This window comes from Rattus rattus, chromosome 2 (assembly GCF_011064425.1).
Source record: "Rattus rattus isolate New Zealand chromosome 2, Rrattus_CSIRO_v1, whole genome shotgun sequence".
Classification (NCBI taxonomy): Eukaryota; Metazoa; Chordata; class Mammalia; order Rodentia; family Muridae; genus Rattus; species Rattus rattus.
In genome coordinates, this window is record NC_046155.1 from 23,433,464 (window position 1) to 23,451,005 (window position 17,542).

Below are 17,542 nucleotides of genomic sequence, written 5' to 3' on the forward strand. Positions count from 1 at the left end.
GTCACACTGGGCAAACCTTTGGTAGCGCACGGGCAGAGCTCCTTAGATAAATATTTTGGAATCTTCAGCAGTCATCTTTTTATGCCTCAGCTTAAGTAATAGAATGGCTTTATGGGAGTTCATGCATGGAGTGTGTGTGTGTGTGTGTGTGTGTGTGTGTGTGTGTGTGTGTGTGTGTTGATTGGTTGTTGTGGTTTGGATGAAAATGGCTCCCATAGGCTCATATATTTGAACGCTTGGGCCCAGTTGGTAGAATTATTTGGTAGGGATTGGGAGGTATGAACTTGTTGGAGGAGGTGGGTCACTGGGAGTGGGGTAGGGCTTTCCATGCTTGGCTCAGTCTCTCCCTCCCTCCTCTGGATTGTGCATCAAATGCAAGCTCTTAGCTGTACTCTATCACCATGTCTGCCTGCCTGCTGCTATGCTATCTGCCATCATGGTTATGAATTCACCCCCTGAACCTGTAAGAAAGCCTCCAACTAATGCTTTCCCTTCTAAGTTTGCACCGCCCTGGTGTCTCTTCATAGAAATAGAAAAGCAACTAAGACACGGGGCAGGGAAGGGCTGTTGGTTAACAAGCAGGGAGCATGTCAGTTCTAAGCTGTGGTGGCAGGGGTGGTTCATTGTGCTGGGGGCGGAATCCAGCTCCTTGCATATGCTAGGCAAGTTCTCTTACCACTGAGCTGAGTCCCTGCAGGTGAGCTCTAAAAATTTGAGAGGATTGTGAGTGGCAGTGCAGGGGAGAGCTGGAGGGAGCATATGGAATGTGGGCAATTAGGCTTGGTACTCTGATACTAAGAAACAACTACATTGAAAGCAGCAAGAGTCCTAAGATAAGTCTGCTTAGCTCTCTTTAACTCAGGGTTTTACTGATGATAGATCATGCCTGGTTTTTGTTTGTTTGGTTTTGTTGTTGTTGTTGTTGTTACTGCTGTTGAGGTTTTGTGTTGTTGTTTGTTTTGTTTTGTTTTAAGATTACTATACTTCCAGAACTCTCGAGGCTGAGTCATGAGGATCATGAATTCTGGACCAGCTTTGGTTATTACAAGTATGATGGTTTTGTATATGCTCAGGCCCCAGGGACTAGCACTATTAGAAGGTGTGGCCCTATTGGAGTAGGTGTGTCACTGTGGGTGTGAGCTTTAAGACCCTCACCCTAGCTGCCTGGAAGCCAGTGTTCTGCTAGCAGCCTTCAGATGAAGATGTAGAACTCTCAGCTCTGCTTGCACCATGTCTGCCTGGATGCTACCATGCTTCCACCTTGATGATAATGGACTGAACCTCTGAACTTGTAAGCCAGCCCCAATTAAATGTTGTCCTTTACAAGACTTGCATTGGTCATGGTGTCTGTTTACAGAAGTAAAACCCTAACTAAGACAATAAGGTGCTACCTCTAAAAAATTTTAAGTTGCCTTTTGTCAAAGTATTTTTAACATAGTAACAGGAAAGTAAGTAAGGAAACATGGCCCCAAACTGCTGTTCTGAGGAAGAACATTTTGGACAAGATGGTTTCCTGATCTCTGTAAAGTCGTGTGTGTGTGTGTGTGTGTGTGTGTGTGTGTGTGTGTGTGTGTGTGTGTACATGAGTGTTGTTTACCATGTATATATATTGAGCAGTTGGGTGACTACATATGTGAGCGATCAGTGAAGAAGCCTCTTTCCAGAGGTCAGCTGGCGAATTGTTCGAAGGGAGGTGTAAGCTTTCTTCTCCCCCTCAGCCCTAGAGTCTGATGGTTTTGTACTTTTCCATTATTGGTGGGGGTTGGGCTTAATGTGTCTTTTTACAATACTCACGCAGATTCATGGGTGGCTTTGTTATTGCTGGCTATCATTCATTCTGCGTAGAACCCTCATTTTTAGTGTGAATTCTGTGGCCACAGTGGATGTGAATCTTTAGGGTTGAAATATAAGAATTCTAAACTTTCAGTATTTTTAAAAGTGCTAAACCTTTTTTTTTTTTTGAAAAGTTGGAAGTAGAAATGTTTTTCTTGTCATAGTTTCTTACACGACCAACCCTTATTCTATCTTAAGAGCTACTGGGGGTATTAATTTATACTCCTATCCTGTGTTTTGGTAGTATAATATGCACTAGAGGAGATAGTACATACACGGAGTTATGGTGCCTCGCCCCTGTTCAAAGACCTCTGCTGTCTTCCCATTGTCAGCGAGGTTGAAACCTCCTGTATTCGAGCTTTTTAGGATTTGTCCGTACATTTCTTTTTCACCCTCTCTTCCCTTCTTGTACTTGGCACAGATCTCACAGTGTTTTTGTTTCTGTATTCTTTTCTCTCTTTCTGTAAAACCACACCTTCCCTCCACGTAAGTTTGCTTCATTTATTATGACTTGTAAGGGCTCCTTTATCTGAATACCTACCCCTTTACTTTTAATTCTGAATACTTCTCAGTGTCTATCACCTTTCTTTTTGTTGGGATGGGGACAAGTCTGACAGTATTTGACACGTGTGACCTTGTTTGATGCCCATTTACAGGAGAGAGCAGTTCTCTTTCTTGGGGCATACACCTCAACGTTTGGAAGAAGCCTGGTGGCTTGTTATTTTAGTTGCAATGGTCGTCATTAAACCCAAGCCAGGGTCAGATGGATGAAAGTGCTAGCGACAAAGTTGCTTTTGTCTCAAACAAGCAGCCCCATGTACATATCTGTCTACTTAGAAAGATTTTTTTTCTAAGTAGCCGGGGCATATTTAAAAGGAAAAGAAACCTGTAAAATGAGGCTGAAAAGTAGAAGCTAACCTTTTGCCATCCCATAGAGTAATTTTCTTTATATTATTTTTAGAACATATTCATTGTTTTATGTATTTGAAATATTTAAAAAAATATCCCCTTCTTTCTGAAGTTAAGGGAAAAAAACCCAAATATCTTGTGAAGTGAGCTCGCACTCGTGTACAAGATAATCAAAGATGGCTACTCTGCACAGGTGTCAACTGTCTATTTTGCCCCATTCCTCACTCAGCCCGCATGCCGCCTGCTTAATCTATCTCCTTGGCCCTTGTGGGAAATTGAGTCTGAGATTCTAGGTACAAGGAGGAGGGGGAGTATGAACAAAGAGAGCAGTGATGGCAAGATGACGACTCCAGAGCCCAGGTGACCTGCAGAATGGATTCGCTGGACGCAAAGTTGGAGACAGGCTTTTAAACATTTAGAAGACGAGAAAGTGCAGTCAATGAAGGACAGACAGTAACGAAACACAAACAAGTTGCCTTGTGTCCAGCCAACAGTCCATGCTGTCGTGAGTAACTAATTGAGATGGAATAGAAAAGGCCACAGAGTAGAGGACTGCGCTGTCTTGCAGATGAGAAGACAGTGATTTACAAAACTGCCAGGACCAGATGTGACCAGTGAGACACACGACGAATGACACCCTTGCCCTGGTTTTCGTTCGGAAGGCTTTCTCCAGCCCATACTGTGAGCCTTGCCTCATTTTCCTTGTAGAGCGCCTGCGTACTTGGCCACCAGGGGGCTCTATTGCACCCTTCACAAGCAATAATTAGTGTTGGTGGTCTCATGGGAAATTCTTAAGGGTTGGTCACCCTGCGATCTATTTTTAATGAAGATTGGGGGTTTTTCCAGCCTTGTCTTTAGAAATGAGAACAGCCAATAGATAAGAAGTAAAACATTTCATGGAAATGTAAAAATAGCCAAGATTACAGACGAGCTAAAGCCTTTCTCTTTGTGGCTTCCTTAGCTACAAGCTTATGTCTGCAGTTGTTTCTGTCACATAGATTGTTCCTCTCTCCTTCCTCTTCCACCTGCTCTCCCAGTGTGTCCCCACCCTTTCGTTCTGTCGACAAAAGCCAGGAGGTGGGAGTTGAAGGCAACGTTCACCCCGGAAAGAAGACTGCATTTGTGGCCGGCTTACCGTGCTCACTCCTGAAGGTGTGATCCCATGGGAGGATGGAGTGGGTGTTCTTCGCAGTTCCTCCTCCAACAAACCAGTTCACATTGGGATTCCAGCGGTTCACAAAGCCGCAGAGATGGTTTTCTTCAAAGTCACAGTCTGGAGGAAGACACATAGAGAGACATTTCACGGACCTGCAGTTACACCAGGGAATACTCTGGCCGCAGTCATTCTAAGAGCTCTTTTTTTCAACCACGGACCAGAATTTTAGAACAACATCGGTCAAGAAGAGAGGTCCAGGAATGAATCAATGCTCTGCTTCATCGTTGCTCCTCAGAACCAGAGCCCTTTCTCCTATTGGCCACGTGGCTTGTTGTGGGACTTACCGCCCCTCTAAATCTGTTTATTGATCTGTGAATTGGGGACAACATTCCCATATTGCTGTACTGTACGCACCGACAGCTCTCAGTGCAGAACCAGGACACATGGCCCATGCTTGGTATAAATTGATGATTTTTGTCAGCCTACTAAATTAATTAGTCAATGTTTTGGTGCTGGGGCTACACGCAAGGTCTTGCATGTGTTCATCATGCACTTTACCATTGACCTGTGTTCCCAGCTCCAATATGTCTATTTTAACGTACTATTTTAGGGCTATTACTCAGTTCTAGATATTTCCCCCACCACTTGTATTGCTCCCCGATGGCCCAGACCTCCCTCTCTAGATTCCCAGAACTCAGAGGCATGTTTCCAAGATGCTAAAAATCTCCCGTTTGTCTGATGAATAAGAATCTACTCAGAGTATATGGGACACACACACACTGGGGTCTAGGACCTTTCTGCAACTCCTGCCTAGAGATGAGAAGGATTGAAGTAAAATCTCTGTGCTTGGGGACGTCATCATGTTTCCTGGAAATTGTTTCTCACCAACAAATTTCTTCTAGCAGGGGATATATAAGCCTAACCCTGGCCACTGACCACTGTAATCCTGCAATTATCAAATGAAGGACAATTCCCGTCCTGTTCTTCTCAACTACTCCATCCTCCTGGTTGGGTTCCACTAAAGGGAGGGAAAGAAGTCTGGCATCAGAATTAGTGCCCATCTCCATCACTACCAGGCTACCATGGTGAGCTATGTCCCTTTACAGAAGGAACAGCCTAGACAGAAGTCTTAACCATACAGCCACCATTTCCAGTTGCTAGTAATTCCTCTTCCTGTCCTGGCTAGGGAGTGAAGGGTCAAAGACAGTCTTGACCATCTTTGGCTAGCCAGATGGCAGGTTATGAGTCATAGCTGGCACTAATTCTGGTCACTGTGCCAGCACCTGCTGGAGTCTTTACTTTGCAAAAGTTTGTGGTCTCATTGATGCCAGTGGGTTTTCAAATTACAGGGGCTGATTCCCACCTCCACCCCCACGCCCCACACAACCACCCCGTTTCCATCAGAATCCTAGCTGGTACAGTTGTCAGTGAGCACTGACAAATTTTATGATTTCTTTTAAAATTTCCACTGCAGTATCTGCCAACCGATGCTCAACATTTAGTGCCACATGCTGTCGCAGAGTGGAATAAAAAGCAAAATCCTTCTCAGTGCGCCAGGCATTAGTTTAAGTTTTTTCTACGAATTCACTTAATCCTCAACATAGCTCCTTGAGATAGATACTATTTATTATTAATCCGATTGCACCAATGGGGAACAGAGAGAAGAGGTGAACACAGCAAGGAGGGCGACAACCTGGCATCCTCTTTTTGTTTTGGGGCAAGAACTGAATGCTTCTTGAGCACCTAGAAGGGCATACACACACACACACACACACACACACACACCACAACACACACACCACAACACACACACCACACACACACACACACACACACACACACACCAACACACACACACACACACATAACACACACACACACACCACAACACACACATACCACACACATACACATACACACACAACACATATAACACACACCACAACACACACATACCACACACGTACACAATACACACACCACAACACACACATACCACACACGTACACAATACACACACCACAACACACCACCACACACACACACACACACACACACACAGTGAGGGACTGATCCAGCAGGTGGAGTTTCTCAAGTGCGTCTGACTGCTTCTGTGTGTGGAGGGGCAGCACATAGACTACTCAAGGGAGGAGGCTGGACAGAAGTTCTCTGATCTGCAGAAAGTACATTATTTTTGTCTTGTTTTCTTCTTTGCATTAGAGGTATCGGCGAAAGACCAAACATAGGAGCCAGAGGACAGGGCATTCGCGTAGGCTCCTTGTTCAAAACCATCTTTGACCCTTCACTCCCTCAGTTCCGACTCCTCAGTCTTAATACTGTCAATGCTGAGACATCTCTCAGACGTAATGTCCTTTTTCTTGTCTACTCTCTGACCCCCACTCCCAGTTTAAGGTCCTCATGCTGTAATTCCTGCAAGTCTGTGTCTCTTCTTGGATTTTCCCTAGGTCCTATGTATCTGTATTTTCTCCTAGTTCATGAACACCAGTGTCATCATCTGAAAGCCACAGCTGCATGCCTGTCCCTTGCAGGCTAACTCTAGCACCTCCCTACCTCCTAATTCCAGAAACCAGGCTCCCTGCCCTGAGTCCTGTCTCTGTAGGAAGCTCCCTGAGGGTTACTGGCTGTTCAGCACCTGTATGCTCAGATCTCACAGCCTCTGCCCCCAAAGAACACATTCCTCCCATGTGCCCTCAGCAGACGCCAGCCCCTCACTATGGAAAGTGTTATGTCCGGTGTCTGATGAGGAATAGTCAGGCACCCGTGGAGCAGGGCCTCTCCTCTCTTCCTGCCTTCTCAAAACTGTCACGCAGACACTTAATTGATCGTGCCCACACCAGCTGGGATCTAAGTGACAATGGAGATCATTAAGGTAGCAGCAGCAGTGTATCAGGAAAGTAGGTGACAGGATGGATTAACTGCTCTTCTGGCAAAGGCCACACACACACACACACACACACACACACACACACACACACACACACACACCAGTTCACAGCCAACCAGCAATTATTTTTATTAGAGCTGGGTGAGGTTAGAGAGCGTTGCTTCTACTCGTTAACCCAGCCAGTTAGAGCAAATGCTAATGAACCTTTCCACAGTGAAGACGGAGGATCAATGTCCCATCGTCAGGTGACCCTAGCAAAGAACAAACGCTGGTATTTTGCAGCATGCTCCATGATTCGGTTGGCCTTAAGGATCGATTTGCTGCTTTCAGGCTGTGGACTGTAGGAGGAGATTTGAATTCCACTGCCACGGTCACCAAACTCAACTCACCAATACAGTAGCCGGTTGTCATCTTGATTTCAAAGAGGGCAATGCTAGCTGTGTTTCCTTGTCCCAGGACACCTTCTATCAAAATCTGTATAACATACGGGAGGAAAAGGAACCAGGCATCAAAACACTGTGTTTCTTGTCCAATACTTCAGTTTCTAGTCAGGAGTTATTATTCAGTGTGGTTTATAGCTGCTGAACGAATTTTACTATGGACTGTGCATGTGTGCACTCATATCTGTGCATGCATGAACATACATATAACTCGAGGACTTTGGCATGATGAGTCTCTATCAGAAGCCTGGAGTCATATGTTCTTCAATGCTGTCCTAACCTCCACATTCTCCTGTGTTCATGTAGGTGGTGGATAGAGTTCACATCTGGCCATGGTTCTCAAATAGCTTTTACTTCTGTGGATTTAACAGGATATTTTTGCAAGTATTCAGGTAGATTTGGGGTCTGATAACCATGGGAGGATGGTGAGAAATAGAAACTCAGACTCCAATGTTCCTTTCCACAGTTTAGCCACCTGTTGGGGAGACTCCCAATAGACTGGGCTAAAGGGAGATGCTCTGTTTTAAAGCCTTCCAAAGAAGAGAGTTGAGCCTAGGAATGGAATGCACTAGGAACAGTGTTCTCCTGGTGCCTCTGTGGTGTCCCCAGTGACATTCCCATGCGTGCCATACTCTAGCTCTGTTGTAGCTCAGTTCCACACCCCACCTCTTACATCCTCTGCCTTCCTCTCAGAGCATCACAGACAGGACAATTAGCCTCTTTGAAGAGGAAAAGAAACATGACTAGTAAATAACTTTCCTCTCTCCAGGAGTTTTAGTGTTTCCTTTTATGATAATGCCTTATTCAAACTTTGGAGCAACTAACACATTAAGAAGATAACATAAACATATTCCACAAACAATGCAGAAAGGTGAAGCAAATTTGTTGGCAACAAAAATACCCCTGAAGATCCATTCTCACTGAAGAGATCAACTTAGGCACCATTTAGAGTCTTACTTTTTTAATAGATGGAGAAAGTCTGTGAAGATATTCTTTTAAGGAATGAGCAAATATTAACTTACATTAACTTTCCATTATTTGTTATAAGACAGTGGTTTTCAACCTGTGGGTTGTGACCTCTTTGGGGGGTACAATGGCCCTTTCACTGGGGTTGCCTGAGGCCATCAGAAAACACAGATATTTATTACAATTCATAACAGTAGCAAAATTACAGTTATAAAGTAGCAACAAAAATAGTCTTATGGTTGGGGAATCACCACAACATGAGGAACTGTATTAAAGGGTTTAGCATTCAGAGGGTTGGAACCAGTTCTCTAAGATCTCATATAGCATAAAGCATGTCACATGCCTTACATCTTCCTTTTAAACCCCATTTACCTTGAATTTCTTGGAGCTGTTTTGAAGATCCAGACTGGCTATGAGCCAGCTGTCTGAAGGCTCCTTAGTGGACCAGAGCAAACGATCAAAACTTTCATCCTCAAATCTCACATACAGGTTCAGCTGGCTGGGCTCTGACACAGACCCCAGAGGTGTGCTTATCTGGTAGACCAGGCGCAAACAGTTCCACTCCTCAGCCTGCAAATCAGAACTCAGCAGCACTGCCTTCTCCCCTTGCTTGGCAAAAGAGGTGTCCACATAAACATAATGACCTGAAAGGGAGAGGATCAAAGACAAGGAATTAAGTCTTTTGATGAGACTTGGAAAGAAGACAACTGTTTGGTCCGTTAAATCTGTAGGAAGACAGAGCTTGCATTGTCTCAGCCCAACGGTATTCCCTGAACAATGGTCTTTGGTCTCCTGGCCATGTCTAGCTGTACCCTGTGGACCTCACACATCCCATGGTGTATTAATGCATCCCAACACATTTGTAAAGATATAATATGACAGTGTCAAAGCCTGGACATCTCTACATGGTTTGACCATATGGTAGCCTCTTCCCCATATGACAACATGACAACAGCTTGAGGCTGAGATGTGGGCCTCTCAAGAGAGTGGAGTGCCCTGTCCAGTTTTGCATCGCTTCAAGTCCTCTGAACTCTGATACAGGCCAATGTTTGGTGCCTTTTTATATCTCACCCACACTGGGTTCATTTAGCACACTGAACTAGGCCCCCTGGCTCCCACATGGGTAAGGTGCAGGCTCAGGGCATTGAATCTAGGGAGCAGTGTCAGCAGCCTGGACCCAAAAGACTCAAAATAGGATGACTTGATGTACTCTCCTTCCACAGCTCCCCCTCCCCTGAACAAATGATTTAATTTGCATTTAGCTTGTATCATTAGAATAGACTAAATTGATTTAGGTACTCAGCCTGGCTCTTGGGACCTAGCCAGACAAAGTGTAAGCTTTCCTTTTTTTTTTTTTTAAATTAAGAATTAGATTCTCTTTCCCTAGACTCTTTTCTAACCAAATATAAACCTCACGGCTTGGATATCTAAATAGAAAGTGTATAGAGTACATTGCAAAGGACTTGGAAAGTAGTAGATACAGGGCTACCCCATTCTGCCTTCCTTTTCTAATTCCTTGTTTTCCCTCCTCTTTCTCCTGCTACCTTCCACCCCATTCTTGTCCTCCCATTTTCTCTATTTCTCTGCCATCGTATTCTATCTCTACCTCTATTCTGCTAATATGGATGAGTAGCATTCTGCCAACTGCCCAGGATATGGAATCATTTCTACGGAGGAGGGAGTGGGTGTGGTGTGATGAAGCTGAGAACACCAGTGTAAGCCTTCCACACTACTCTGGCCACTTGGACTCCTAGTCAAGTGATTCATTTGTTTATTGGTCTTTGGAAGTGAAAGTTGTAGACAGCATCTGTCTACATATGACGCTTCCACGTCTGTGCCTGAATTAACCCATTGCCTTCTATTGTGTGGCTGCTCACTCCGCCCCTGGTAGATTGGGTCCCTAACACTGAACCCTTACCAAAACGCTCTGAGATACATAGGTTTTGCTTGATTTCCTTCAGCCCATCTTCCCACACTTATTGCCCCAAATGGCCATCACAGCTAGGATCTTGGCATCTGTGGCCAGTTCTGGCAGGTCAGCGGCAGCTCAGCAAATGATCAGCCTCCACAGGATGCCATCTTCCTAAGCTGGAAGATTCCAAGATCAAGCTTATCCCCAGCAGGCAATCTTCACGTGGCAGCTGCTCACGAGTAACAATGACTTTGAGAGTCTCCTCAGGCCACCCATGAGGTAAGTCTGATCCTTAAAGCTATTACCACCACCAGGTGTTCTGTGTACAGCTCTTCCTCAGGTACCAGACACTGCCCTAGAGGCATGGTGCCCATTCGCCATTCACAAGCTGTGGTGCCTGCTGGCTCTCAGTCATGAAACTGAGCTCTAGAAACCGAGGGGTTTGTTAGTCAAGATTTGGATCACTGTGATCTCAGGGGATGTGTCCCTGCTACCCTGTTTTCACGGTTCTTTGTTCAGGACGTCTCAGTAGGCAGGAAGTGGAGTGGAGTGGTTAGATTTTTGTCTATTTGAGTCAAGCTAGTCATCCGAGGAGAGGGAACCTCAGCCGAGATAATGCCTCCATCAGTTGGCCTGTAGGAAAGCCCATGGGGCATTTTCTTGATTGATGGTTGATGTGGGCCGGGCCCAGCCCACTTTGGGCAACACCATCCCTAGGAAGGTTGTCTTGAGGTACATAGGAAAACAAACTGAGCAAGCCAGTAAGCAGCATGGTTTCTGCACCAGCTCCTTCTTCCAGGTACTTGTCTTGTGTTCCTGCTCTGATTCCCCTCAGAGATGGTTCTCCTCAGCAAATTGAAAGTAGAAAGAAACCCTTTCAGGCCCAAGTTGCTGTCAGTCATGGTCTTCTTGATACCAATAAAGAGCCTAACTAAGACAGATGGGGAGGTGTGGAGAATGCTACTTTTCCTGCAGCAGTAAAGAGGTGGGAAGCGAGACATAAGAGAGGAAAGAAAAAAGTCCACACTGTGGCTGCCAGCATTTGTAACAAATCCCAAAGCTGCTGCTCTGGAGCCCAGCTTTCCTGGGCATTTCCCAGTCTCTCCTGCCTTAGTTCCCTCCCTCCTTCCTTCCCATATTCCAGCAGAGAAAGCTCAAGGCTTAAGCTGAGGCATTCAAGTTGGCATCTGGAGTCATTTGGAGGGATCACTTCCACTCTCTAGGCTCCCCTTGCTCACCACAGAAAGTGCATCATAGGTTCCTTTGGCATGTTTGTGGGGGATGAGATGGGTCTAAGTAGAGCTCAAATGTTACTGAATGTGTGGAATAGCAGGTTCACAGCGCCCAACAATCAGTGATATCTGGACTTTTCGGTGAGGGCAGTTAGAAAGCCTGTGTTGAACGGGACACGGCAATGCACCCCTCTAATTCCTGATACATGAAGGATCAGGCAGGAGGGTGACTTCATCTCAAAAAAGAAAATCTGTTGTAATGGGTGGTGGTTAGCATAGTGGTCCACAATTGGCTGAGGTTCTGAGAATATGAGAACACTGAATTCTTGGCCCTAAAAAAGAACATATATACCAAATTCTCTTCCCTTCCCAGGCTCAGGGATCATTGTAGAAGAAGGAGTAGAAAGAGTGTAAGAGTCAAACAGAGGAGGCGGATGACTACAAGGGAGCATTGTCTCCTGGACCCAGCAGGACAGTTGTGCACATGTACTCCCAGTGGTTGCAACAGCATGCCCAAGACCTAAGCCTAAGCCAGACCAAATCCCAGTATGGAGCGAGGAGTTGGGTACACAATCCTACTAGGAGTCATGGAGTGGCCAGCAATTATGTTAGGTGCAAGGAGAGGGTTGAGGGAGTTTTCTCCATTCTCCCATGGAAGACTACCCGCCCCCAAATCTGTCTAGACATTCTTTCTCACTTTGTATTTTCTTGGAAGCATATGCTAATGATCGCTTGTTAAGAGTCTTTGAAGCATACTGCATTATTCAAAACACCTTGATATCAAACTGTATGATAAAAATTGGCGCTATTTATTGAGTGATTTTTGACATGTCATCCATAAACATTGATAGTTTCAAAATATTGAGATTCTACACCTCCAGTTCAGTTCTGGGTCAGGCTGTATGAATATGTCTACAGTTGTAGCAGAGTGTGTTCTCAGGTTTATCTACCCAAAAGAACAATGCATCCTCCTAGCTTAATTAACTAACTCAAACGTTCCTATCTTATCCACCACTGCAAGTCCAAGATCACTGCTCTGAATCTCTGAGTCCATTTTTCATACCCAGCCTGGATCCAGCCTTAGGATCTTCTAAACACAGAGCCCCACAGGGCTGTTACTAATTAGGTTGAGTCGGCCCTGGGCTGAAGCTGGTTGCAACCGTTACTTGGGGTTTCAGAGCAATACTGTATTTTGTGGTCATGCTACAGCTAAATTAAACTAGAAGGAACACGATATATTTAGAGGCGATTTGTGACACAGAGTGAGCAGGAGATGGCTTTAAAGTGACTTCTCCGTGCCATAACTAGCAAAATGCCTGTAGAACCTACTTTATTAAAGAGAAACAGACCACAGAGGGAAACAATATTCATGATTTATTTCACACTGGTTAGACTGACATCAGAACTCTAACTTTTACATAGAACTCGCTCGTCCTGGAATCTACCCTTTTAATACAATTCAGTGGTTTTCAGTGCAGTCACAAAGTTGTACAACCATCTCATTATCGTTGGGTTCTAGGACATTGGTGCCATCCAAACCAAATTTCTAAACTCATTCATACTCATCCTTCACTCTCCTCTCACCAGCTTCTGGAGACCACAGTCTAAGGAGCTATATAATCTGCCTGTTCTGGGAGTGGCTTGTAAGTAAAGTCTTATAGTACATAAATGGATGGCATCGTCCTTCAGATGTCTTCAAGGTTCGTCTGTGTTAGAATGTCATTCCCTCTTAAGATGAAGTCGCATTTTGCATCCTGCAGTCACCAGCTGACAGATGTTTGGGTTATTCTAACTTCTGGCTTTGATGAGCAGGGAGGCTATTATGGGCCCACATTTGAGTTTTCAGTAGATGAACGTTCAAGTCTCTCACTGATGAGACCCTTATCCATTGATCGTTAGCTCATATGGTAACTCTATGTTTAGCTTTTTTGGGGGGAACTGCCAGAAAGTCTTCTATGGATGCAGTGTTTGCATCCTACCCACAATGTATTCCTCCTATTCTTTACTTGTAGAGAGAACTACCTAAACCTGGGATTGTCCATCGGTTTTTATTAGCGTCATCCTGGTAAACATAGAGTGGTATCTGAGTATCCCGCTGCCTTGTGTTTATCTAATAATTTATGATACAGAACACCTTTACCGTGTCTATTGGCTACTTGTATGCCTTCTTTGCAAACAAGCATATTCAAATTCTTTGCCCATTTATAAAAATGGGTTATATGGGGTCGGTGAGATGGCTCAGCAGTTAAGAGCACTGGGTGCTGTTTCAGAGCTCCTGAGTTCAATTCCCAGCAACCACATGGGGGCTCACAACCATCTACAAAGGGACCTGCTGTCTTTTTATGGTGTACATGCAGAAGACAACTCATACATTAAAAAATACCAAATAAATAAATAAATTTGTCATTTACTATTGAGTTTTAAGTCCTTTGGTTGTTCCAGAGAGTGGGAAGTTGGTACTACATTCTCACTTCCTTTAGGTTTGGAGCAAGGCCAGGTGTTTGCTCAGCCAGCAGATGATCTGTGCATACACGTTCAACGCTGCTGTGAGAACAGTCTCCTCTCACTTCCTTCTTTTGGTCTTAAATCTGATAGCCGTGCCCTCTAAGGTGAGAGGCTCCTCTTTTTCCTCCATCCTCAGCAGTTCCTCAACTCACAGCTGGTTCCCACCTAGTGTCCATGCAAAGACAAGTCTAGCTTCCTCCTGGGAGGGAGATTTGCCTCAAATCTTGTAAGGCGGGCCCAACAGCAAAGCTCACACTCCTCTCCTGCTGAGCGCTTAGGGTTCCTCATATGTATGACAGTGGCACTTCCATATATTCATTTTAAAAATTTTAAATTAAAATATAATGACAGCACTTCTCTCCTCTTTCCTTTCTTCATTCAGTCCCTGCCATGTCCTCTCCCTCCGCCCTTCCTGTGCTCATCCACTCTAGGACTGATAGCCTCCTTTTCTGTGATTATGACTGTTGCATATTCATATGCATGAACATTCAAATGCAACTTGCAGAGTCCATTTTTGTTACTTGCGTGTATAAAATGGTTGATGATGTTGTTGGCTTAATCCAGACTACGATATTCTTGCCCGCTTTCCTGATGCCTTTCCCCCTCTGGATCTCACTCTGCCTAAGGGACCGTATAGAGTGGTCAGATGGAGCTGGCACGTCAACCAGACGTTGGCTCAGACTCTAGCCACACCGTTTAGAAACCCTGTCATTTTGGGCAAGTTAATTATAGGATTTGAGATTCACTTTCTCCACTGGTAAGATGGGAATGCTAAAAAAACCACTGATTTTGTAGCATTTTTAAGATTCAATAAGAGCATATATATAGTACAGTAATCAGCATATTGTCAAGCTCCTAATAAATGTTAGTGCTTATGGTCCCAGTTGCCCAATCAGTAAGATCCTTTGGATGCCTGGCAACCTCGCTGTCACCTTATGCTGGGTGGAACTCTTGGATACCAGTGACTCTCTATTCTGCTGCTGCAGTGGTATCTGATCTGGTATCATCTGCTCCACTGCAGAGATGACCCCTTCTGCCCCCCACAGATATATCCATTTGGCTTCTCTGCTACTGGGTACACAGCCTTTTCTCATGCCTAACTTCTCCCTAGCTGTCCATCCCATTGCCCAGCTATGCTCTGCATTGAACTATCATCTCTGGAGCCAGCAGCTGATCAAAGCATTCTGCAGAGCAATGCATCCAAACCAAGTGACACTCATTCCTCTCTACAAAGGACCAGATTCCTATTATGGAGACAGGCTCTTCCAAAAATGTGTATCCTAATTCTGTATAAGCCACAAACTTACATGAAAGAATTGTGATTTTTTTTGGTATATCAAAAAGAAAATTCTCTGAATATCTATGGAAATTGCAGTGCATAAGGGTTCTTAAAAAACGGTGGCCCTGTAGAATGGTTAAGAGCATTAAGAGCATGCCCTGCTCTTGCAGTGGACCTGAGTTCTGTTCAGTCTTCATGCTGGGCAGCTCACAGCTGCCTGTAACTCCAGACTAAAAAGTCTGATACCTCTGGCCTCCTTGGGTACCTGCAGTCATTTGTACATTCCCCTATACACATACCTAAAAATAAACATTTAATTATTTGAAAATAATTGGAATAATACTCTTCAAATGTTAAAGGAGCTCTAGTAAACAGTTGAGTATTAGTATCCAGTTTTCTCAATCCAATTCATAATCATCAAAAAATCTACTGATTACTTCTAGCAAAAATACTTTTTGAAAATCTATAGCACAAAAACCTGTCATTTTCATATTCTTTCTTGTTTGAGGTTCCAAATTTTCTGGAATGTTACCCTGCTATTATTTTTTTAAAAAACAATCACAATTTTAATAATACAAAAAGGAGCAAAACTTTTAGGAATTCTTAAATTAACTGTTAAGAAACAGATTCAGCTGAGCATAGTGGCAGACCTCAGCTGCTCTGAGGCAGAAGTAAGGGAGCACGAGTTCAAGGCCAGCTGTAGGAAGTTCAGTGGTTAAAGTGATTGCACAATATGCACAAACCAGGTCCTGTGCTCAATCCCCAATGTAAAAAGAGAGAAGGAGGGGAGGGGGGAGAGAGAGAGAGAGAGAGAGAGGAGAGAGAGAGAGAGAGAGAGAGGGAGAGAGAGAGAGAGGGAGAAGGAGGAGAGGAAAGAGAGAACACTGATATTTGTGATTGAATAGATTCATCGTTATTCCTGTATCTTATTCCTATCAGATCATCCTAGGAAGCAGAACCAGAGAGTCACAGAACTTAGTCTATCACTTCAAGATCACAGCCAGAAACACAAGACATGGCTCACAATGGCCCTTTCCTCGTACGGTGCTGTCTCCAAGTACTTCTTCTCTACCACATTTGTTAACTTACATTTTCACAATTATATTCATATTCCTATAAGAAGAAAAGCTTATCTTCCATCACAGTGACTTATATCCTTGGTAAGAAGTCAGTTATTTCTGTTGTGAGCAAAATTTTATTCCTTTTTCTTTATGTTAGTATCCAGTGAGAGCAGATGCTTCTGTGTGGGAGCTTTTGAGACCTTTCTATTAGTATCATCCGTACTGGGGACACAACCACTAGATCTTAGCACACTGCCTCTAATACAGAAAGTTCTCAACACGTCATTTTTTTTTTTTTTTTTTTTTTTTTTTTTTTTTTTTTTTTTTTTTTTTTTTTTTTTTTTTTTTTTTTTTTTTTTTTTTTTTTTTTTTTTTTTTTTTTTTTTTTTTTTTTTTTTTTTTTTTTTTTTTTTTTTTTTTTTTTTTTTTTTTTTTTTTTTTTTTTTTTTTTTTTTTTTTTTTTTTTTTTTTTTTTTTTTTTTTTTTTTTTTTTTTTTTTTTTTTTTTTTTTTTTTTTTTTTTTTTTTTTTTTTTTTTTTTTTTTTTTTTTTTTTTTTTTTTTTTTTTTTTTTTTTTTTTTTTTTTTTTTTTTTTTTTTTTTTTTTTTTTTTTTTTTTTTTTTTTTTTTTTTTTTTTTTTTTTTTTTTTTTTTTTTTTTTTTTTTTTTTTTTTTTTTTTTTTGTTTTCTAACATTTACATGTCTTACAGCTGATCTATAGCAGTGTACTGTTTTATGGTCTGTGCAGTAGTTTGCCATGTCTGATAGTTGACCTATGGTAATTTGTCTTCCTTTCTCACACAAACTCACTGGGTACAACTAAAAATATTTCCAGCTGCATTCCGATTATCAGAGACACTCCCGTTCTGAAGACCTCCCAACCCCAATGTAAATAGTCCTGGATGTATGACAGTAACGGCACGGAGGTTTACAGAACCACTCTACAAAGGGTATCACCAAGAAGAAGGCCACAGGGTAAATCTCTGATGTAACTCATTTTCACAAAGGATTTATGGATTGTTAGTGGCTGGACAACACAGTACTATATACTAGTTGATAAAAATCTGCCCACTAGGCTTCCAGACCCATGTTGGGTAGCAAGGGCCACTCAACTGGGTGTTCATGGCTTCACAACCTTTCCCAGTATGTTTTCAATGGCAATGGTTTCTGTGTTCTCTTGCTGCCATTTGAGATCCCTAATAATGATACGTGACTTCTCTTTCTGAATCAGTGAAAGTACACGAAACCCTTGGCTCTAGATTTATTTTTGTTCAGGGAATGAGATTTGAGAGGTATTAACTTAGACCCAACTGTCCAGAGAAAGCTGTGTTCTGAGGATGTTGCTT

The 17,542-nt window shown here is 43.2% G+C and overlaps 1 protein-coding gene across 1 annotated transcript in view; it reads right to left on the reverse strand.

Moving 5' to 3' along the window:
- Mamdc2 (MAM domain containing 2) overlaps nucleotides 1-17,542 on the reverse strand; it is a 151,784-nt gene that overhangs the window by 74,938 nt on the left and 59,304 nt on the right. Inside the window, exons 3-5 of the mRNA XM_032891724.1 lie at nucleotides 8,582-8,853; nucleotides 7,193-7,277; nucleotides 3,878-4,015 (exon numbers count right to left, since the gene is read on the reverse strand). Of these exons, the coding sequence (XP_032747615.1) occupies nucleotides 3,878-4,015; nucleotides 7,193-7,277; nucleotides 8,582-8,853 (495 nt within the window). The remainder of the gene's footprint in view (nucleotides 1-3,877; nucleotides 4,016-7,192; nucleotides 7,278-8,581; nucleotides 8,854-17,542) is intronic.